Source organism: Marmota flaviventris, chromosome 18, assembly GCF_047511675.1.
Source record: "Marmota flaviventris isolate mMarFla1 chromosome 18, mMarFla1.hap1, whole genome shotgun sequence".
Taxonomy (NCBI): Eukaryota; Metazoa; Chordata; class Mammalia; order Rodentia; family Sciuridae; genus Marmota; species Marmota flaviventris.
Genome location: NC_092515.1, coordinates 22,237,508 through 22,261,909, shown reverse-complemented (window position 1 = coordinate 22,261,909; position 24,402 = coordinate 22,237,508). Strand labels below are relative to the sequence as shown.

General features: G+C 45.6%; 1 protein-coding gene across 2 annotated transcripts; it reads left to right on the top strand.

Annotated features, from left to right (window-relative positions):
• Nucleotides 1–356: 356 nt before the first annotated feature.
• Pop4 (POP4 homolog, ribonuclease P/MRP subunit) lies at nt 357–24,086 on the top strand. 2 transcript variants are annotated; one of them, XM_027941502.2, is made up of 7 exons: nt 357–586; nt 3,277–3,329; nt 4,914–5,137; nt 6,556–6,633; nt 6,813–6,874; nt 8,591–8,692; nt 23,429–24,086. In XM_027941502.2, exons 1-7 carry the CDS (start codon nt 580–582, stop codon nt 23,446–23,448), a joined length of 546 nt encoding a protein of 181 aa, XP_027797303.1. In that variant the 5' UTR covers nt 357–579; the 3' UTR covers nt 23,449–24,086. The 2 variants fall into 2 exon arrangements, with proteins under 2 accessions (XP_027797303.1, XP_027797302.1); XM_027941501.2 differs by lacking the exon at nt 23,429–24,086 and adding an exon at nt 9,556–10,071.
• Nucleotides 24,087–24,402: the final 316 nt, after the last annotated feature.

The following is a 24,402-nucleotide window of genomic DNA, read 5'->3' as shown; positions in this document are numbered from 1 at the left end:
ACTAGTTAGTAGCAGAAAGAGAAACAGATCCTGAGCCCCCATCCCAACCTAACTGCCTGCACCGACAGCTGACGCGGCCTCGGCTGATTGTTAATAACCGTGGTTAGGAAACGCAGACATCATTGCCTCCCGTAGCACCACCATCCCCGTCCTACTTGCGCCCTCCACGGTTCCCAACCTCCCTCGTGTCCTCTCCAAATGGGTTTGCCTAGCCATACTCCAGGTCTTCACCAGTATTCCGTATGCCCTAAACCCACCCTGAACACTTGGCCTACAGAAGACCCAAACTGAAACCGCCCAGCGAATCAGCCCCACGGCGCCTGCGCAACCCAGGCCGGCACGCGTTGGTGGCGTCACACGCGGCGCCAACTCCGCGCTCCCAAAGTCTCCGGAGGCCGACCACGGAGTGTCAGTGGATTTCTCACACCGCGCAGCTTCGGGCACAAGGAACCTTTTTCAGCCGAAATTTTGCAGAGAGAGCCTCCTCGTGGCTGAGAGCTACAGGACAGAGTGAAGAGAGGGATAGAGTGAACGACGCTGAGGGAGACGTCATCAGAGAGCACCGGAAGCGGCCCGACAATGAAGAGTAAGGGGTTGAGGGCCAAGATGTTGGTTTGGGATGGGGATGTAAGGGTCCGGAACTTGGTGCTAGTGGGTGAAACAAGTCAGGGCTACCTGACTACAATGGGAATTGTCACACCTTACATAAAAGGTGACTCGGTCTGTGAGCTAGGATTTGACTTCAGAGTAGAAGGCAGGTGCTCCCGGAGACTGCTCAGCGCTACGCTGTGCTGGAGCCGGAAGGCCCAAGAGATTGGCCTCATCTAGCCACTACCTCTCTGGTGTCTGCGGTCCAGGCCCTTCATCACCTGTTGTCCCACCTTTGTCTGGTGTAAAGTGCTGGGAGCTGCTGGGGAATCATCAGGAACCCAAGGCTTTGGGATTTGAACCGAGAAGAGATATATCAGGGAGGGGAAGCAAGCACCGGGACCGTTTTAGGCAAGAGAGCATGGAGATCAAGATCAGAATTTTGATTTCCACCTCTGCCGCCTCCTACCTATGTGTTCAAGTTAAAGTGTCTCAACATATCTGAGCTTCAGTTTTCTCGTGTGCATAAATGGAAATAGCAATTTTAAAAGAGGGCTTAGGCCGAATGTAGTGGCACATCCCTGTAATCCCAGCGACTCAGGAGGCTGAAGCAGGTGGACTGTAGGTGTAAGGACAGCTTCAGAAAGTTAGACCCTAAGCAGCTTAACAAGACCCTATCTCAAAAAATAAAAAGGCCTGGGGATGTAGCCTAGTGGTCAAGGGAACCCCTGGGTTCAATCCCGAGTCCCCCACACCTCCATGCCCCGCAAAAAAAAAAAAAAAAAAAAAAAAAGGATTGCTTAGAAAGTGAATTTATACCGGTGATGAGAATCAGGAATGAGTCCCATTTCCCTGGTGTGAATATTAAACACCCAAAAAACTCCAACACAAGTGTACAACATATCTCAGAGCTGGGTGTCAGAGGAAGTCAGGGTGTCCTGCCCCTTGTATAGATTTTTAGATTTCCTTTGTTCTCATGCTCCCTTTCTTCCATTATCTTACCTATGTGACTGGGGACCAAAAGGTGGGGTGATCCAAGAGTGAGAAAGTAGCCACCTAGGAATACAGACAGGAAGAGAGTAGCCCTGGAGGCAGGTAACCTTGCCAACCTTGAGGGGGCAGGGGAAGTGTCCTAAAGGTATTAGTATTTTATTTCAAAATAAAATACTTTACTTTCAAACCAGCTTCTATCTTCCCTATCCAACCCAATCATTTATTATCTACATTGACTGTTCTTCCCCCCATAATGAGACATAAAATATATGTGCCTTTTAATCAACTTCCTAGCAAATAATGAGTGTTTGATAACTATGTATTGTTGCAGAGAGACTTCCAAGTCTAATGCTAGACATTTATGACAGTTGAAATTTCCAGGCCCTGGAAATGCCTACAAACAATTGATAATTTCCATCTCCCATTTGAGGGAGAATTGGACTCTATATAGAACTTAAAACCTCCTTGATTTGCTTGATCAAAATGTACTTAGGGGCTGGAGTTGTGGCTCAGTGGTAGAGCACTTGCCTAGCATGTGTGAGGCCCTGGGTTCAATCCTCAGCACCACATAAAAATACATAAACAGGAGATCCATTTACAATGAAATATATATATATATATATATATATATATATATATATATATATATATGTTTAAAAATGTACTCAGGGAAGCACAGAATACCTGGTTGAAATTATAAAGTGTAGCGTGAATTTAGTTTTCTAGTCATTTGGCTCTTTTATTTTTTTTTATTTTTTTAGTTGTAGATGGATACAATATCTTTATTTTATTTGTTTATTTTTATGTGGTGCTGGGGATCAAACCAGGGGTCTCACTCATTCCAGGCAAGTGCTCTACCACTGAGCTACAACCCCAGCCCTCATTTAGCTCTTATGCTAGACCTTTATCCCAATTTTATTCCATTCACACCTGTTCTCTGTTCCCAATACCACAGTTTTCTTTTTCAGACAAATTAAGGAAGAAAAAGGAGTGTAGAAGCTTTTAGAAGTTGACACCACATTGACCAATATATAGAGTGACGAAAGACCACTATATTTTATCAGTGAAGGATATCATCAATTATATATTTTAATTTCATAATACTAAAATGTGAAAAATCTTTCTTAAATATCAAGCAATCAGCAAAATGTAGTATTTCTAACCATGTGCATCCCGGACAGCTATATCACATACTTTTAAATGAGTTGCTTCCTTAAACATAGTGAACAACTGCTCAAAATTCTGACTTGTGTTTTTAACTAGGCAAATTTAAGGGTGGTCCAATAACATGCAATATCATCTGCATACTTGTTAGAAATGTAGAATCTGGGAGTAGGGACCCAAAATCCGTGTTTTAATAAGATCCCAGACTTCTTAAACACATTAAAGTTTGAAAAGCACTCTTTTTAAATCATACCCTTGGAACTTCTAGGACAGACATTGCCAAAGGGAAGCATCCAAGAAGGTTGGGAGGTGCTGCTCTGTGGTGGAGCACTTGCCTGGCATGAGTGGGGCCCTGGGTTCAGTCTTCCACCCCACCTCCCTGCCCCGCCCCCAAAAAAACAAGAAAACAAGCTTTGCTTCACATCTTCAACCTCTGAATGAGCATAGTTATTTTCATAATTAGAAAAACCTTCAATCTTTGAGCCATATCTAATAGATCATTTCTTCTTTTTTCCCCCTTTCATCCCCCAGGTGTGATCTACCGTGCTTTTTCTCAGAAAGAGGCAAAAGAGTACGATGTTCAGGTACAGTTTTGGGGAGGAGGTCCAGGAGCAACAGAGGCAATGGTGAAGAAGTCTTGGTTGTTTCTAAGCCTCTAGTACTGGTTTAACTGTACTTGCCTGCATTTACTTCTCATCTTTCTGGTAGACATCTTTGACTACATCAAGGTCTGTTGTGCCAATGTTTCCATATGCCAGCCTCCTTTCCTGTTGTGCCAAAGTCAAGTTTGATGAACTTGGACTCCTTGATCTTTTGTCATCTCCCACTATGTAGGGAGTACTAGGCCGTGCCCATCTCTTAACTACCCTGATGAGCACTATCATTTGACCTTGTCACTGTACTCCCATCACTCCTGAAGAAGGTGTACAAATCACATTTCATAAGAGGAATTTACAGATTATATCTGGATGTTTCAACATGTTTGGTTATTTAGGCAAAAGCTCTACTTTGTGGCTCCTAATAAGATCTTGAAATCAAGATTTTGAAAGACTACTATACCTTTATTTTGCTGCTTTATGAAAGAAAGACCACTTAGGTATTTAAAAGAATTTTTTTTAAAAAGTATCTTCTTATCTTTAGTAATAATAATAATGAATTCATTTCTGGTTAGTATAGTTTCAGTATAAAGCTGAAACAAGTGTTATTCCTTCCATCCTTACTGTGAACCACCTCCCCATGGAGAGATTTTGACACATAAGTTTTCATCTTTCATTTAACCTCAGTCTAGTATTTATAATCCAATTCAAGTAAGAAGAGCCAAGCAAATGGCCAAACCAAAAGGCAGGTCTTCAGTAAAGAGTACTGTCCAAAACTATAGCAGACCAGAGGGCAGAGACACCCACTGCCCAATGAGTAATAGATTGCTGGAATTCCAACTTGAGAGGCAGTGACAATTGCAGTTTTTTTAAGGAATTATACACAATTATGACAGAGGACAAAAGTCCTCTCTAAGAACAAGTGCTCATTCACAGTACCTTAACACTGTGGCCGTATTGGAGAAAGTGAGCCAAGAACCTGAGATGCACTGGACACCTTTCTTCAAGCAGTGCAGGAACAGATCACTTAAAGACTAGCCACACTGAACATAGGGCTGGATACCCAAGGAAAGAGGACTGTGATGTGGGCTCAGTATGAGAATTCCTACTTCCTGGCCACCCTGAGGTTCTTAGTTTTGCTCTTTTCCCTAGTTTTAGGTTCCTGTCCCTCACAACATAGCTTGATTCTACTGAAGTCTCCTTCATATGGTTGGGACTGAATAAATACCATTGTCATACATTTTCCAAGCTTTGCTCCCTGCTGAGGATGAGAGAAGTCTTCTTCTAAATAAAAAGGCTTTTTAATCCTTAACAGAATAGCCTCAGAGAAGCAGGACAGGAAGGCAGTGTTTGACATGACTGTTGAGTGTGACAGACTCACAAGTTGGCATATGGATGTGACATCTTGATGACTGTGGGTAGCAAACACTTGGCAGATAAAGATTGTGTGAGCCTCAGTGGGTAGACAGATGGGTCAGCGAAGATGGTGGCTTTTGGGAGTGATGGGTGAGAGTGTCTGGCGTCCTGGCAGCCCAGAATAATGAATACTACATCCACCCTGTCTCTGTGCAGCATCAGGAAGCAAGTCAGGCAGAGGCCTTTGTGAGGGCCTTCCTAAAGCGGAGCATGCCCCACATGAGCCAACAAGCTTGTGAGGATCAGCTGCAGCGCAAGGCTGTTGTTCTGGAGTACTTCACCCGCAGGAAGCGAAAAGAGAAGAAAAAGAAATCCAAAGGCCTCTCCGCCAGACAGAGGAGGGATCTTCGGCTCTTTGACATTAAACCAGAGCAACAGAGGTGAGCCCTGCCTTTGCTTTGCTGTCCTATCCCTGCCTAGTCTTGAGGTAGGCAGGGAGCACAGTGGCTGGCTAAGCAGCTTCTGCCCCACTTAATTCTCCATCTTCTCCACAAGGGGGCAGCCTTCCTTTACCAATTCATACTGTGTTTGGGTTTTGCTTTTAATAGCAAGGCATGGTGAGACTGAGGACTCTTCAGTGTTTGGCTTCTGTCCTAGCCTTAACTAATAAGATCAGTGCCATAAGTGAGTCTGTTGCCTATGGCAACGGGCTGTTTGTCTTTTGGCTTTCTTAGAAAAGAAGAACTGATATTTCTTAATATATAACTCTTTGTAGCTTTTAATATCACTCTACAGAACCACACACTGGGGTTTTATTGCCAGAGAAAGATTCTGCCTACACATTTTGAAAATTTCTGAAAGGAATGCATCACCATCTTGTGGGAGGACATTTTCCTCTGGCTGACACTCTGTCTCCCTTTGGCAATAATTCTGAGTTTGGGTGTCTTGGGACTATTTATAGGCTTTTGCTTGGAGATCCATAGCCAAATAGCCTCCCACATTTCAGAAGACAATTGAAATATGTCATTTTGTCCATGGCCCCTCTCAAGAAACCAGCAGCAGGCTGTGGGTGAAGGAGGTGATTGTCACCTGCCCCAGGGTTACCTCACTGCTGTCCTCACAAATTGAGGTCATTTTCGGCTTTGAGTTTATGGTTCTTGTTTCTCTAACCCATGGCCTCATTCATGTAAGTAGAGTCCCCATGAAACACCAAGACAAGTGATAATAGCCTTGGAGGGAGGCCTTTGGGGACTCTCACCTGTTCTCTCCCCTTCCCACCACTTGCTCCATCACCTTCCAGACACACCTGTTACCTTACAGGTGTACCAGCATGACAACTATCAACTCCTGTACACCAAGGGCTCCCTAAGTTCAATATTATGTGACAGATTAGCTTTCAATTTCAGTTACTTAAATAATACTGCAGTCATTTCTCTCTCATGAGAAGAACAGATGAATGGCACCCTGGGTTGGTAAGGCAGCCAGTCTCATACCCTCAGGGACCCAAACAGCACATTATTGCCTGTAGATGCTCCTCAGGGTCTGGGATGACTGCTGAAGCTCCAGGTGTCATGGCTGGTATCTAGCCAGCAGGAAGAATGACAGGGCAAAGAAGGGCCGCTCCTTTCTTATTAGGAGAAACAACCTCAAAAAGGTCTACCTTCAAGGAAACTGATGTTCAAGAGATAAAGGTATCTGATTTTAGTTAAATTGTCAGCAGTGGAATTAGGATTTACACCCAGTCCCTAATGGTTCCAGGTCATCATTATTGGCATGAAATCAAGCTCTGTGCTATTTGAACATTATAACACCAAGCTGATATTGCCTAACTTTTCACCTGTTTCTGACTTGATCACAGATACAGTCTTTTTCTCCCTCTGCATGAACTCTGGAAACAGTATATCCGGGACCTGTGCAATGGTCTCAAGCCAGACACGTGAGTTGATTTTTGAAGACTTACCCATTGGAATAGATCCCAAATCTTAGGGTAATTGTCAGTGCAGCCTTAGGAAGCAGCTGTCTGTGTTGCCTGGCTGCAGAAGTTTGTAGACCCTGTTTGCTTTGTTCAGAACTCTTCATCATGGTATAAATTAAGGGCTTCTGTTTACCTTGTAGGCAGCCACAGATGATTCAAGCCAAGCTGTTAAAAGCAGATCTTCACGGTGCTATTATTTCAGGTAATTTGCTTAAGAGCACCTGGTCATCCAGATGTTCATACTATCACTCAGTAGCAACATAGCGCTTGCATTGCCACATGGGTTCCTCAAAATATCTCCAGATTATCAGCATGGTCATAGATGGTTATAGCTATCTGGGCCTATTCTGATCTTGTTGGACACATTCTGCACACACTCTGTGGGAATTTATGCATGGCCAAGAATCTTGAACACAGAGTCCCTTTCAGCCTGTCACACGGTTTCCAAAGTCTGCTATGACTGACAGATGGTTCTGAAGATGACATCTCCAGCATAGACCTTTTCCCTGAACACAAGGCCTGGTGTCCAGTAGGAACTTCAAACTATGTATTCAAAACAGAACTTTTAGTCTCCCCTCAAGTCAGCCCCACCCCTGGTCTTTCCTATCTTAACTAATAGAACTACCAGGCCAAACATGTAAGAGATATGCATGTTTCTTCCTTTCTAATTCTCTTCTAGTCCATCAGCACATCCTAGTAGCCAAATCTAAACCACCACCATCTTTCCTGCATTTCTTCAGGTGCTCCCTAACCCTCTCCCAGCGGACACACTTCCCCCTCACCCAGATCACACAGCCAAAGGTTTTATAACAGAAATCAGATCATGAAGGGCTATAGGTATCGTTCAGTGGTAGAGCACCTGCCTAGCATGCTCAAGGCCCAGAGTTCCATCACACACACACAAAGAAAAGGGGAAAAAAGAACACATCAACTCATGTCTCTTCCCTCCTTTAACCTCCCGAGAGCTTTCCATCCTTTTTGAGTAAGTCTGCCTCCTTACTATTGTCTGAAAGGCCTGGCTTACTTCGCTTGGGCAGTAGTCTAACCACACTGGCCTTCTTTCTGCCTCACTTCTTTCGACTTGGCCCTGCCTTAGGGACCTTGCCTTTGTTCTTTCTCTCTGCTCAGAGAGTTATCCTGTGTGTTCATCTACTGATTGTTTCTTATTATTTAGGCCCCTTCTCAGATATCACTTCTCCTGAGGGTCTGCCATTGCTAAAAGTGGCACCCTCTACCTTCTTACTCTGTCCTTATTTTCTTCATAGAACTTATTACTGATAAAATATATTTTTCTGTGTCTTGCCACTACCACCACTGTTAGAACATTGAATGAGAGCAGGATCCAGAATTATCTCATTTAGTGCTGTGCTCCCAGCACTACCTACAACTGTATCAGGAACATAGTAGATGCTTAGTGAATGTCTATACAGCACCAAGTCAGTGGTCACCACCTGCTGCCTATGGTGGTGACTCACCTCACATTGCTGACTGCTCTACAGCAGGACTCCCATTCCAGTCAGAGTTCAGGAGATCCTGGAGAATGCACAACAGGAAGGTGTTCATTCAGATTCTGCCAATGACAATTGGCTCCATCAGAAAAACAGACATTGGGCATTGGTGATGCTGAGCACCTATGACCTCTTGTCTCCAAAACCCTTCCTCAGACCCTGGTGTCCACATGCCTTCCAAAGGGCATCTCATAAGAACAACCCAGACCATACAAAGCTCCAGGGCAAGGATTTGGGAAACCTGAGTTCTCACTTGGGTAAGCTGTGAAGCCTCTACCCTCTGGGTGCTTCCTTTATTCTGCTGCTAGGTCAGTAAATGGAACCAGCACCCCCAAACCCTTGAGGACTGGCTGACTGGCTTTTCCAACACCAGAGAGGCCTGAGGTTTCAGCTACCTTTCTCGTTTGCAGTCACAAAATCCAAATGCCCTTCATACGTGGGTGTCACAGGAATCCTTCTACAGGAAACAAAGCATGTTTTCAAAATTATCACCAAAGAAGATCGTCTGAAAGGTATGTAACCATGTCTCTAAGGGTATTATGGACTGTGGTCTCCCTACCTGCTACCGTTATCTCTTTGGGGCTCCAGGAGTTCCATTTGTCCTATTGAGTCAGGACAGATGGCAGATACTTAGCAACTCTACATTCCTAGCCTGCAGAGCCCACCCCTGCCCATTGGGCCTCTCAGGAGGCATTTGTGTACCTGGCCAGCAGCCCCGACTGCTTGGTTCTGTCTAAGTTCTGTTTGGGACCCTCCATCTTCCAAAAGTTGCTACCTTCCACAGGAGTAAACAGATAACAGAGGACCATGTGCCTGGAGAACTCCTGTGCCTGGAGTTCTGAGGACCATGCTTTTTGTGGTGACACTTAGGATATCATTGTGGCCAGCATTGCTCAAGCAGGCACATTGGGTCTGCCAGAATTTCAGAGATCCCCACCTCCTTCTCTCTTGTTTTTCCAGCACACACTCTACCCCCAGTCACTGTTCCTTCTTATATTCTGCTAAACATTATAAACCTCAGAAAGTGGTGTGAAAGTTTCTCCACTGAGCATAAGGCCAAGAGCCTGTCTGAAGGTTATGTGGAAAAACCTGTTTCTGCAGTTGTTTGGGAGCTTCTGGTTCTGGGAATTTGGTTCATAGCCTTTGGCCCTGAGAATTAGGTGTTGAGTTATACTTAGAATGTGAGTCAATTGGCTTTATGATAGAATAACCACAGGTAGTCATGTGCTGCTACCTTGGTGGGTTTCCCTGTTTCCTATTTTCTTAGCTTATTTTTTTTTAATACATGTGTTTTGTGAATAACATTCTACATAAATTGAGCTTACCACTGGATTTTTTTTTTCTCATCCTTTTTCTTCTCCCCACCCTAACCCAGTTATCCCCAAGGTAAACTGTGTGTTCACAGTAGAAATTGATGACTTTGTTTCCTACATTTATGGGAGCAAATTCCAGCTTCGGTCAAGTGAACGGTCTGCCAAGAAATTCAAAGCAAAGGGAATAATTGACCTGTGAATTCTTTGCCACTTTTAACAATTGTTTGTGATACCTGAAACTTGGAAACACCCTACAGGCCACCTATCAGTGAAGAGATTTTGGTAGTAGACCACCTCCACCCAAGGGAAATGAGAGTTAAGGACATGGAGTAATATGGGAAAATGCACGATGCACTGAGTAAAGAAGTCAGGGGACAGAGGTCTATTTCTAAGTGATCTTAATTTTATATTACTCCCATGGAGAGAAGAGAATAGCAGAGAACACACCAGGATTAACCCTGCTTGATTTGAAGAGTGGAACTATTCGTTTATTTCTTTTTCATATTTTTGTGTTTTCTGAATGTTGTATGATGATCACTTCTTCATGTTGTAATAAAATATACATGTATGCATAAACATTCCTGGGCTGGGGCTATAGTGGTAGAGCATTTGCCTCACACATGTGAGGCACTGAGTTCGATCCTCATTACCACATAAAAATAAATAAAATAAAGATATATTTAAAAAAAGAACTATTCCTGCAACTCACCAGGTTGAAAGGGAGGGGAGCCACAGAGTTGTGCCATCATGCCCTGCCTTTCACATTGATGCAGCACATCTTTGACACATTACTTTTAAAAGTACCTGCCATCAAACTCATTGAGCTAACTAAGGTTTACGTTGCAGTTTAAAGAAAGTTATGAGAGCGCTGGGGATGTAGCAGGAAAAAAAAAAAAGGAAGGGAGAGAGGGAAAGTTGAAGAGGAGTGAGTGATGAAGTTGCTAAGTGACTTAAGGCTCATTTCTTTAAAAAAAAACTGGTATATTTTTTTATTTGTTTTAATCAGTTACACATGACAGTACAATGACCTTGACATATCATACATTTGAATCACATGGGTTACAAAATCTCATGTTTCTGAGTATACAGGTTGCAGAATCACATTGGTCATGCAGTCACATATATATACACAGTAGTAATAATGTCTGTTTCATTTCTTCAGGGATTAGAAGAGGGGTGGGTTACTGAGACAAAACACTAGGTCCATCTGTGCTTACTAACAGTTGTTCCAGTACAAGTAACTTAAACCTACAGTTTGCATTCTCCCTCCTGAGTCTCCTGGGCTCCAGAGGCAGGTTAACTGCATCACTTTCCAAGGTCTCACCTAGGAAAACCGAAGTCCCCAACACATGGCACCTTTCCATATCTTAATACCATTTTTGCTGTTGAAAGACTTGGCTTTTCAACCTGACTCCAGCTCTCTGTGGCAGAGTCTGTAAAGCCAGTAGACAAGGCCCTTCTATGCAGGGCCAGAGGAAAAATAGGCCAGGGGGCAAAGTACCAATGGTGTGGGGGACCAGCCTTCCAGTGGCTAGTGCTGGGAAAGCCACATGGGTCAGAAACATGGCTCGGGATGACAAATTGTTCCTTCCCTGTAAGAAGCAAGTGTCTGTTGACCACCAAGGTGAGGGCAGAAGCATCCCTGGTGATCCAATTCATGTGCTTTTTCTTAGCCCAGAAGAAGCAGTGATGCCAGAAGCTTTGCTTTCTCAGTGTCTTCCACCCAGGGTGGAGAAGGGAAGTGTAAACACTGACTCTTTGTGACAGGAGAACAGAAAGACCTAGCTCTGTGACACTGCACCTCCTGGAAGCTCAGTGCATCTGCGGTTCCGCGGGACCAGCCTCGCTGCTTGGCCCTGCTTCCATCCAGTATGTTGGGCCCACTGCTCTCCAGGATGCTTCTGAGGCAGTGCAGGTGCTCTCTCCAGTTAGCACACAGTCTTTGCTGCTATGGTGCACGGACTAGGGGACAGAGCTCAAGTGCCAGTATAACCTTGGACAGGGAACCTGGCATAGTATCTACAAGGCCTCACTGACTGAGAGCAAAAAAGCTGGGATTTAAACCTAATAGCCTGGCTCTAGAGCTGTATTTTTTACTGTAGAATGGCTGCAAAGAAGAGAAAGAGAATGTGCTAAAGTACATAATACACTGTCTTTACTACCTGCCTTCCCACTAAGGAAATGTCTGCCTTCAGTGCAAAGTAGCTTCTGTTCTTCCAACCAGCTGAAAGTGCCACATTTGTAACAACGGCATAGGTGCTATAACTCCCTGAGCCATCCTGCCCATTCCCACCCCTCTGCAATGTAAAAGGCATCCAATGTTGTGTAAATACACAGTTGCTTTCCAGAAAAGTTGTTGGTACCACTTGCCATGTGAAATCTGTTTTTCATTTGGCGCAGACTCAAGTTTCTGTGAGAGTGGCTGTATAATTTGTAGACTTCTCTCCCACTCTGCCAAAGGAGACTTGGTGAGAACCCTCACCTGCCACAAAGCTGTGGCTGTGCTTGCTTGTTTCTGGGATGCACTTTTGTCTCCATGGCCCACCTAGGGGCCACCAGGTCCCATGCACTAAGGTCTACATCCTCCTCCCAGGTATAAGAGGGCCAAGTCAGGAAGGGCACAGGTCCTGATGAAGCTACACAGAGCAGGAGCATGGATCAGGGATGGCCATGTCCCCACAGGCTGTGACTCAAGCCTTGTCACAGTGGTACTTGGCAGTCTGATCTGTGTCTAACCAAGGAGCAGGACCCTAGTAGAGGCTGAGGCCTTGAAATGCAAGCCCATGTTCCATATAACTAAGTCTGCCTCTTGTAAATCATGCACCAGAAAAAGTGCCAGAGAGGCCAATGGGGAGAAAAGGTGGCTACCACCTCCAAGTAGGACTTAGGAGGCTTCTGGACCAGGAGGTGTCAGCCCAGAGACCCACTGTTCTCCAGAGTGAGCAGGCCCTGAGGCACCTTTCTAGTTCCCAGAGCCATCTCTGAATTGAGGATTAGCTGCAGCACAGAGCACCCAGGGGACAAGCCAGAGCCTCTCTGTGGGGAGAAAAGCAACTGGAGGGTGCTATCAGTCTGCTCAAACCTCCATAACAAAATACCATGGACTGGTGTTTCAGCAACAGATTTGTTTTCTCATAATTTTGGAAGCAAGCAGTCCACAATGAAGGTGCTGTCAGGATTGGCTTCTATTGAGGCCAGAAGAAGTCTTCGTGACTTGCAGACAGCCAGCGCCTTCTCACTGTGTTCTCATGTGGCCTGTCATCTGTATGCAAGGAGAGAGAGGTCTCTCAGTGTGTCTTCCTCTAATTAGGACGTTGGTCCTGTTGGATTAGGGCACCACCCTATGACCACCTTTAACCTTAATTGCCTCCTTAAAGACCCTATTTCTTTCTGGGCGTAGTTGCTTAACACCTTTAATCCCAGTAACTCAGGAGTCTAAGGCAGGAGGACATCAAGTTTGAGGCCATCTTAGCAATTTGTAAGACCCTGTCTCAAAATTTAAAAATAAAAAGGATTGTAGATATAGCTCAGTGGTAAAGTGGCCCTGAGTTCAGTCCTCAGTACCAAAACAAAAAAACAAAAAAAAACAACAACAACAAACTAACTCCAAATACAGTCATATTGTGAGTTTTAGGGCTTTAATATATGAGGTGTTGGGATCACTAGCCAGTTCAACCAGCCCAATTTCTAGCCCCTGAGCTCCCATTTCCACTGAGTTATATTACTGGCTCTTTCAGTTACTTAGATTCAGGGCTGCTCCCTACAGATCCTAAAACCCTTGGTTTGCTAAGTTCCCCTTTATTTTTACAAATGCCAAACTCTTTCTCCCTTATTGTGGGAGGAAATATATACTGAGGTGGGCAACGTGAATGAACCAAGGAGGCCCCTGGGAGGATGTAGCTCCAAGCCTGGGCAGCTGTGGGATCTAAAGAATGTAGTCAAACCCAGGTTCAGGACAGGAGGCTGCAGGATCATCACAAATTACCCAGGAAATCAGAGAAAGGTTCATGAGGGTCTGTCCACTGATAGGAAGGAGATGTGTGGCTGCCAGTCTCAACCCCATAGAAGATGCCTAAGGTTCTGCCCAACTCATTAATGGAAGGAGATAAATAGCAAAAACTGCTAGGAAAGTTTTAATTCATGGGGCAGATTGTGGAATTCTGCTGATCCGTTCAAGTCCTGAAGTCTTTGGGGGGTCTTAGTGTAACCAACTGCTAAGTGGGGCCATTTGACTAGATCAAGTTTTCCTAAAATGAGATCTTGGAACTTCCTGCATCCAAGTCAGCAGAGTGCAAGTCAAAAGCAGCCAGATCCTTTGCTGTACCTCAGACCTGCTGCATCGGACTCCAGGGACAGGACCTAGATAGTTGTGTGTTTATCTAAGACCCCAGCTGTTTCCTTCAATCATTGATGTTTGAGGATGGTGGACTCCAGATGGTGTCTAAAGTCTTTTCCAGCTCTGGTGTCTGGACTGTGATTTAAGATTTGGAACTCTTGGGCCAGCATTTTCTGGATGACAGAAAAGATCATCAAATGACTGATCTCCTAGGTTCTGAAAAGTAAACATGAACATTCCTCCAAAAAGCCATAAATTATGATAAAAAGCTTTCTTTCTGGACAATGGCTTTAGTGTTAATTTAGTTTGCATTTCTTAGCTATAATGCCTCATTAAGACATCTGTTAAATGTCTATAATATTAATTTAATAGAGGGGGTTCTAATAGAACTGTATTGGAATTGTCCATTTAATTAACCTCATGGGCCTTTAATGGATGTCTTAAATAGACATCATTAACAAGAGTGTTAGACAAATTAAAATTAGAGTCAATAACATTCTTGGTAATTTTTCCTGAGCTGTGAAGGACGAGCATTGCTAACTAGACAGGCGCAGAGATGGGCTGCACACAGAGTAGCATCAGAGCTGCCATCCCTGGGGGAATTTGAATGGACAGGCCCCAAATGGGATTCACCATCCTGTGTCCTGGTCAGCTTTGCCTAAAGAAGATGATACTCTCCAGTCATAACAGGAAGCTCTCAGGAGAAAAGATTTGCCCTCCCCTCTCCATATGCCTTTCACAGAAAAGGTTTTCTCTCCTGGTCCATCAGGCTGAGTCCTGGAAGAGGAGGGGTTTGGTGAGGGAGGAAGATGAAGAAACTATAGGAACTTGCCTAGAGATTCTCACTAAATACCAGATGTCTACAGTATCATGGATCATGAGGTGGTATCATGGAGCAGGTGAGATAGGATAGACAGGGATAGGGTAGAATTGGTTGGGGTGGGTGGGTTGAGTAGGATGAGATGGGATTAAATGGAAAACATCACTTTTCTTTTGCCTCTGCCGCTCCATTGAATAGCTCTCACTCAATTGATTCGTCTTTCCAAAGTCAGTAGTCAATTCTCCATCTTGATCTTATGGCCTCTCTCATCAGCATCAGACATCATTAATTGTCCCTACACCCTAAAACTCCTCTGAATCCCCATGCTCCCAAATTTCACTCACTTCCCTGACTGTTGCTGCTTAGTGTCCTTGGGTGGATTCTCCTCTTCCAAACTTTCAAATATTGTTGGTATGTTCCCTGAGCTCCATATTTGGAGTTTTTGTTATTGTTGATTTTGCTTTTGTACTAGAAATTGAACTCAGAGGTACTTCACCATTGAGCTATATCCCCAGTTCTTCTTATTTTTTTTTTTTTTTTAATTTTGAGACAAATTCTAAGTTCTGGAGGCTGGCCTCCAACTTGCAATTATCTAGAAACATATCTGACCTGTAATAGGTTTTTGAGGGAATAAAAATTCCGTTCCCTTGACATCTGCACTTGGATATCTAACGAGCATCCCCACTTGAGGGCCTCACCCAGAGTCGTGGACTTCCCTCTGCAAATCCACACCCCTCCATTCCCACTTCAGCAAATGGCCTCATCATCTCTCCATTACTCAGCCGGCAAAACCAGGAGCCATCCTCCATTCCTCTCTTGTGCTCATGCCCCCAATCAATCTTTGGAGGTCTTGGTGGCTCTCCTCCCAGCTCTTCATCTTCCCTGCACCAGCCCTCCTCTGCACGCCATCCCACTCCCAGCCAGTCCCTCACTGGCCACGCCACATGACCTTTGGAAACATGACTCAAATCAGGCCACTCCTTTGCTTAAAAACCATGAGCAACCTCTCACAATTAAGTCATGCTCCTGACCAGGGTTGCTGAGGCCCTCTCCACCTGCCACCTCAGCCATCTTGTCCCCCTTCCCATGTCCTTGCCCCTGTTGCTTTTTGACTCAGCATTTTCACTTACCACTCCTTCTTCTTGAGACTTTCTGGTCCTGGACCCTCTAGGTTAAGGTGACCTCCTCCCCTGCATTCTCTTGCTACACTTGGAAGCCTCCTTCTCAGGGAGGCCCCTTCCCTCCTAGTTCCCCCCCCAGCAACCCCTCCATATCATATTACACCATCTTACATCTTCTGAAGCCCTTCTCAGTAGCTGACAGTTTTACCTGCTTGTTTAATGTCATTTTCTCCCACTAGGATATAATAAGCTCCATGAACGCTGGGATGTTGCCTACCTCATATTCCATTGTAACCATCATAAACCCCATGTGATGCAGAACATGGCTTTTCAAACTTTGTAAATGTTCAGTAAATATTTCTTGTCTGACCAAAAAGGGAAAAAAATGAGACAAAGGTTGGTTCTGATAGTGGATAAGGGTTGGTGCACACAGAAGCCATAATGCCACCTAGTGACCTCCATTTGGCCCAGACAGAGCCCCAGGTGGCTTGTCCACTGCAGAGTAACACCATATCCTGACATCAGCATGTACCCCACCTTTCCATGCTGGCCAGTACCCTTGCCAGTAAGAGTCCCCAGGTGCCAAGAAAGCCTGCATCATTGGGGCCTTCCCCTCCTTCTATTCATACTGATCAATCTACACTCTGCAAACAGCTGTGACATGTGACCAGTGCTTCCCTGTCCTTTTCAGTTTCACCCACTGAACCCCAGGGTGCAGGTGTGCTGCCAACATTGAGTCGGGAAACCTCAGTTCAAGGCTCAACTTACTCTTGACCTTAGTTCCATGAGCAAAGATGCAAAGAAAAGGGCTGTGGCCTTTATTGTGGAAACATTTAATCTACACAAACTAAACTTCACCCTCTGCTAAAAAAAGGAGGGAGAGAGAGAAATGATGTTGCAGGTAATGCTGCTAATGGCCCTGCCTTCTGCTCAGTGGAAGCTGGCTTTGCAGTGAAGGTGAGATGGGAAGCACCCTTAGTTGCCCTTGGTCTCCCCACAAAGTGTGTGATTACAATGCTTTTTATGATTACATGGGCCTGAAGCCAGTACTGTACTAGAGAGGCTCACACCAGCCAGCCAATAGGTGCATCTCTTCCCAACTCCACATCAGCAGCTTGAACCTACCACGGCAGTATTTACACCACAGCAGATACCACGTGCAGAAGTCAGGGCTTGTTCAATATTTACCACCACACCATTGCTTGAAACACACAGAAGCTACTCTGTTCACAGCAGAAGCAGTGAACAGAGCAGTTCCCTCCGCGGCCCAACTCCTGGTGGAACTTGAGGGTCTGTCTCCCCAGTGCCCTTCCTGCACAGGACTGGAGCCTGAAGGGCTGTCATTGTCACATGTACCTCTGTGACCTGGGGGCTAGAAATATGAGTGCACTTGCTGGGTGAAAACACAGCACTATAAACTTTGTATCTGTGTGCTTGTATGTTATACTTCAATTAAAAATGTTATTTGTAGGAGTGGGTTGTGGCTTAGTGGTAGAACACTTGCCTAGTACATGTGAGGCACTGGGATCCATCCTCAGCACCACATAAAAAAATAAACAAATAAAATAAAGTAGTTATGGACTGGGGATATGGCTCAAGCGGTAGCGCGCTCACCTGGCATGCGTGCGGCCCGTGTTCGATCCTCAGCACCACATACAAACAAAGGTGTTGTGTCTACCGAAAACTAAAAAATAAATATTAAAAAATTCTCTCTCTCTCTCTCTCTCTCTCTCTCTCTCTCTTTCTAAAAAAATAATAATAAAATAAAGTAGTTGTGTCCACCTACAACTAAAAATATTTTAATGTTATTTGTAAAGAATAATTAAATCTATCTTGTGAATGTTTTATAGGTATCTGAAATGATTTTAGCATTTCTCTGGCAATCTTGTTCTTTAACAGCAGGACCCAATTATCATAATGGCCCCTGCCTAAGAATCACAGATTTAAAGCAAGAAAACTCAAAGTCCTAAGAAATGCAGTATGTCACCAAATTCACAATTTTATTGTCTCCCCCAGCCTCTCAAAATATTGACTTTTTCTCTGCCCTGGTCCTGTGGGGACCAAGAATTCAGCAACACTTCAGTCACTAGGGTGTGGTTGCCACAGATCTGCTGGTTCCCACCCATGTGAGGCTCACAATTTAGTGGGTAGGATGGTGAATGGCGGCTGTGGGGTGGGATAGGGAAGGGAACGGGGCTTAAGTCAGTGGTCCCTGGCAGATCTGGAGATGAGCAAGCTTCCCTCAGGACCTGACCTTAAGACAAGATTTCAGAGCTGAGCTGGAGTCTGGTGGGCAAAGGAACCTTCAGCCAGGAATCAGGGTTGGGGGCAGGACCCAGAGGGAAGAGCAGCTGAGATGCCGCTGGACGTTCAGGCACTGGGCAGGGCAGCAGGAATCCAGGGCAGAGGTGGAGAAGTAAACCAGCGGGGCCAGAGTAAGGGCCAGGAAACCTCCAGGAGGCTCGGCCTGTGGAAGACACCCGTGGCCTGCAACAGGTTTGACATTATATACACAGAAACAGTACCCCATGATCAAGGCCTCAGGGACTCAGTTGAGCCTCCATCTATCATAACCAAGTTGTCTAAGGAGGGCCACTAGGTGAGAGGGGGCTTGGCATCAGCAATTTGGGTTGTTAGATGGAGGGGCAGGAAGCTGAGGCTGGCAGGGCAGAGGAGCAGGACTGAGACTGCTGCTGAGGTCTCCTTAGAGAGGAGTGGGTAGGTGGGAAAGTCCGAGAGGAAGGAGCCTTGGGCAGCCAGAAATTAGAAAGAAGCAGGCAAAGCCGGGACCAGGGAGAGGGATGCATGCGGGCACACAGCTGGGATGCTGGAGGGCTGGGTCCTTGCCTGCTCAAATTTGTGACCTGAGGCAAGGCACCACCTCCTGATGCCATGTCCTCTCTAGAATAAGCATCATGAATAAAGCACAAGGATGAAGGTTCACGTGTGTGGGGTCACCCAAAAACTCAGAGTGCCAAAACGACAGTATCATCTTCCGGACATACAGGACCAGGTGTTTTGCCAAGCGGTTCCCTCCATGGCCCAACTCCTGGTGGAACTTTAGAGTAGTCCTGAGATTTGGACATTAGTGGCCCAATTACTAGCCAAGGACATGAATTAATCCACCCAGGATCACGTAGCCAGCAGGTGGATCATATGGCTTTGCCCCTCTCCCCAAATCGGCCCTCCTTCCAGGACCTGAGGAAGGCTCCCTTTCCCTCAGATTTAAAGCCCCATTGCCAGGATGAGAAAAAGACTATTTTTTTTTGCAAGGCACGAGCCCCTGCCAGCTTCTGGCTCCTGGCGGTGTTTGCTGCAGAATTTAAAGACTGCAATAACTATTGAACACCCTATTATCCGGCTGCCTAATTAATGTAAATGATAGTTACAGTCCGCTCACGAAAGGCTTATGTTTCTCTGAGGAGGCCCTGCCAGCCACCTGGGCCCCATTCCAGGGGCTTTATGGTGGCAGCCCCATTCTGGCTTTGTTGAGTAAAAGGTAAGTCGTGGCCCTAAATAATGAAGACAGAAGGGCTCGGGGGGCTCCACAAAATAGGACAGCTCCGACTGCAGTTCCCAAATCAGATGACAGAGTCACTACTACACAGGCTCCTTCCATTCTGACCTGGAGGCTTGAGTGCTCCCTGCAACCCTGTGGCAACATCTCCAGGCCTCCCAGAGGTGTTCCTCCCAGTCCCCGGAGCATACAGTAAAATCTTATCTGAGTCCTTCATGGACTGGCCTTTGCCCCGCTCAGCCCCACCTCACATCAGCCTCCCTCTTGTCCTTTGGCTCCTGGTGAGGGGACCAATTTGACCACATTTTCTGGGAACTGTCCTGGTTTTATCACAAGCCTGGGCCAACAAGGCAGCTGGGCATCTGTTCCAGCCCCACCAGCCTACAGTGGTCCCAGGAAAGTTGTCCAGGATGGTCCCCCCCCCCCCCATTCTAGGTCTGTGTCTTTATTCATTCAAGCTGCCAGAACACAAATATATCACAGGCTTAGGCACCTTATCAACCACAGAAGTTTATTTCTCACAGTTCTGATGCAGGGAAGGCTATGATCAAAGTGCTTACAGATTTGGTGTCTGGTAAGGGCCCTCCTCACAGACAACCATCTTTTCATTGTGACATGAAAAAGGGGTGAGCCATCTCTCTGGGGCCTCTTTAATAAGGGCACTAAGTCCATTCACGAGAGCTTCACCTCCGTGATCTCATCATCTCCCACAGGCCCTGTTTCTTAATGTCATCTCATTGGAGATTAGATTTCAACATGAGTCTGAAGGATCTCAAGCACTGAGTGCACAGAAGGCTGACTCCTGGCCCTCCTCTGAGGGCAGACTAACTGCCGCCTTCTAGAGAGAGACTTTCCCGGCCACCCTAACTCAGTCACTCTCCTCTCCCCAGTGTTGAGGAACAAAGCTGGCTCTCCAGGCCTTGCAGTGACTGCCCAGTCCTGCTCTTCTCTACTTCTTGGTGGCTCTTGCAGGAAAGTTGGGGCTGGCCTTTCTGAGGAAGAACCTATATCCAGCTCAGTGCAGCTGCATTCTGGGTGCACATTAGAATCACCTGGGGGGTTTTCAGGACAATATCAGAGCCCAGACTTCAACAGCCAGCCCGAAACTTAGACCAGAAACCCTGGTGGGGGAGCCTGGTATCTGTATGCCTTTAAATAGCATGGCATTGGGCACATCATTCACTCTGAGAATCTGTTGTAAGGACAGCGAGACACAAAGTAAGTGCTCATTGAATTTGCTCTGTCTTGGCTCTTTCTATTGTTGAATGGATGGGATGATCCATGACCTCCAAGAACAAGTCTGAAAAACTTGAGCTTTGAAAACTGAAGTGCTTCAGCACCCCAGATACATCCCCTGGGTCTCCAAGGTGATCATGGTCACTCCTGGGGCCACAGGCCTGGCCAGATTCCCCTTCACCTAGAGACCAGATCCCGGGAACCTGTGTTTGTCATGATCCTTCTGCGCTGTGTTGTAAACCTGTGTCTGCCTTCTTGTCTTTGAACTCTGAGAAATTCACTCTGAGTCCCAGGGCTCAGCACAAAGGCTGACTCAATGCAGGTGCTCAGAGAATAAGTGAATCAGTGAACATCCCCACAACTGTGTCATCAGGCACTTGTGAATCATTTCAGGGCCATCTCTGGCAAGACTGTGCTTCTGAGACATCTCCCTTGACTGCCTGACCCACAGTCTACATACATGCCAGGTCCATGTCTCAGCATGCCTTGCAGTTACAGTTTTGGGGCTAATGTTTCCAAATTGTGCATCACAACTTTACTGGCTCTTGTCATTAATATAGCTGGAATATGACCTAGAATAGACTACAAAATAAAATACCAAAATGAAGTGCACATAGGTCAGTTGTTTCCCCAAATTTCATTTCAGTTATATGTAAAAATGGAAGTCTCTAGACATCAGGGAGCAATGAATCAGGTTTATTCTAGAAAGTTCTCTAACAACTTCAGGAACTAGGGACAATGACAAGTGAAAAAATAGGAAAATGGTGTTCAGAAGAGGGAGGGAGAAGCCTGACAAGTCACAGGTTGACAGGGTTGGAGCTGGACTCCAGTTCAGGTTTTCTTACTCCATTACCCTCTGCAGAAGCCCATGATATATCTGCTCTATCTCAGGAGCACTAAGGTGGCCTCTTTTACACCGTGGCCCCATGTGGACAGGTCTCTTAATTGCTGTTCCAGGAGACACTCACTTACTTTGACCTGTGGCAACTGGGTGCATCAGTTGAGACTGTTTGAGTTGCAAAAAACAAAACCCAACCCAAGTTGGGAGAATTTTAAAAACCCCAAAATTAAAGGGTCAGAGTAGTACTGCCTTCAGGAATGGTTTGATCCAGAGAATGAAACAACATCCTCAGGACCTCTTCTGTCTCACTTTACCTTTGATCTGTTTTGCCTCCTTGTTCAGACAGGTTTTCCCTTCATAGCTTAAAGATGTTTGCTCAAGCTCTGCATTCCCTCAGTCTAGCTGGAGCCTAGCTAAAAAGAAAAAAGATATTTCTGGGAACCCTTCCTCTAGTCCTAGAATGTCTTTGTCCTGATTTTACCCTTAATGTCAGGTCCCCATCCCTATGGTGACAGAGTACATCACAGTGTACCCTGGTTAATCATCCAGGGTACTGATTAACCAGGCCCAGGTCACATGCTTGTGCCTTCGCAACACCTGGGTTGGTTGTCAGGAAAGGGGATAGTCCTCTAAAGGAAATCATGGTGCTATATTTAAAAGAAGGGAGGAAAGATAAAACAAAATGAAGGAAAGATGGATACTGGGCGGATTTGGGAGGTAGAAGTGAGGCTGCAGGCTTCTTAGTGCTTCTTAGTGCTCTGGAAGTCAGTGGGTGATGCTGGGGTGCGTCTGCTGGCTCACAGGGTGACACAGGAGGCAGCCAGGCCATGACTCTTGCAGCTCCTTCCTACCAGGCCCTTCTGCAGCTTCTCCAGCCTCCTGCTGAGAAGATGCTGCCAGCCTCTTCCAAAGAACACCCTGGGTGAGACTGGAGTCAGGGAGAGAGTGAGCAGCTGACGCAGCTCCAACCTCAAGGTCCAGTCTGTCCTGGCGTGCTCCGTGACACGTCCATCTTCCCTTCCCCACTACCTGGCCCACAGTGTGCTCTAGGCTCTAGCATCAGACCCAGAAGCAACTGCTTCATGTGGGCTGTTGAACTGGCTCCCAGAGTGGGGTGAGGTCAAGTTCTGGAATAATCTTTTATATCTAATCTCCAAGTGGCTCTGCTTCTCCAACAGAACTTTGTCAACAGTCCCTGAGCTTCCTTCTCTGAAATCATCCCAGTGAGCACAGGAACAACACATGGGACAGTGCCACAACCAGTACCAGGAGCAGCCTCTACCCCATGCCTACAAGGACTCCTAGTGACACTCTCAGAGGGTTCACATCTGCCAGGCATCCAAATCCATTTTGGAGGTAGCTTTTGCTCTGATGGAATGCCTAGTGCAGAGTCATGGACATCTTCCCTATGACCAACTGCACCTCCCTCCACTGGTTTATTCCAATGAGGATACCCTCACAGTGTTCATCTTGCTATTTAGAGATCTATTCATAGACTGTGAAGGTCCTCGTAGTTGACCGGGCAGCACCCATGTGCCCTCCAATGATTCTAAGCCAGCAAAGCAGTCCAACACTCCTTGTCAAGGACTAGCCAAAGTGAGCAGTTGTTAGTGCTGTTTGCCTAATATTTCACCAATTCTATTAGGGGAAGATGTTGTTTCCTTGCCCCCTTGTGTTGAATGGGACCATAGTCAACCCCAGCCAATGAGCAGAAGCCATGTGTGTCACTTCTAAGTCAGACTATTTACCCACTGGCACGAGACCCTCCAGAGTTCTCTTCCCACAGCACAGTCACCAACAACATTCCAGATGATTGTACTCCTTTAGCCTAAGTCTCTGAGGGACTTCAATAAGAATCCCTTTACTGACCTGCAATAGCAGGTAATATGAGTAAAAAATGAATGTCTGTTGCTTTAAGTAATTAATTCTTTGAAATGTTTTATTACTGCTGCATAAACTAGTGTATCCTGACTTACAAATGTCTCCTGGGACTAAAGGAAGGTTTCTTTTGTTATGAAAAGGAGGTAGGGAACTAGAACCTATAGTATCCTTTTCTTCCTCTAGGGGTTGCCATGTCTGGATGAGAAACTGGAATTCTGCCCCACCTGGAGACCAGAAGCCAGTCTAAGGGAAAGCCACCATCCAAAGACAACCACAGGCAGAGGAATGGATAGAAACAGTATCCTTGAGAACATGGCCAAACCATTCAGTCAACCAACCCTGAAACTCTCACTTCTCAACTTCCTGTTATACAAGATTCCTTCTCACTTAAGCCAATCCAATTTGGAGTTTCTGGAGTTCTGCTACTTGAAACTGAAAATATCCTCACCAATGGAAGAATGCAGACACATCCCTTACTCAAGCAATCCTTGGAAGTAGTAACTTTCCACCAAGGTCACCAATGAAAAAACCTTCACTCTAGAAAGGTGCAAGGTGTCAATCAAGACCATATATCTCCTCCTCCTGATCAGAAAGCTGAGCAGAATTGAACTATTTAATAGATTGAAACTGTGGAAATCAAACTCAAAATTTGACCTATGCAATAAGGAAAAAAAAAGTGTGTGTGTGTAGGAGGGGTGTGATATGTTGGATATGTAATCGAAAGCGATTGTAACTTCTGACATGACTGGATTTTGGGGGGTTCAAAGATTGTCAGGAATGTGCCTTTCTCCATCTCAACTGTGTTTTCTTTCATGACAGTTCTACTCTCCAATAAAATTTCTTGCCAACTGCTCCCAGGAGGCGTGTAGTTCCTATTGGAACAGCTGGACTCCCCAGGATATCACTTTCCCTGCAAAGGGCTTAAGGTAGGTCTTCGCTGGACTCCCTTAGAACACAGGCAGGTCCCTGCACCAACTGCAGCTAGAAAACACAGTACTCTAACCTGCCAGATTCACACCATGTGTCCATCTCTAAGGCCAAGACAGGGATCAGTTTTCTCTGAGGCAAAAGAAGGAAGAGAGAGAGAAAGATGTAGTTCTCCAAAAAATACAGGTGTTTCTTCCAAAAGGGAAGATGCTAGCAAGCAAAAAAACAAC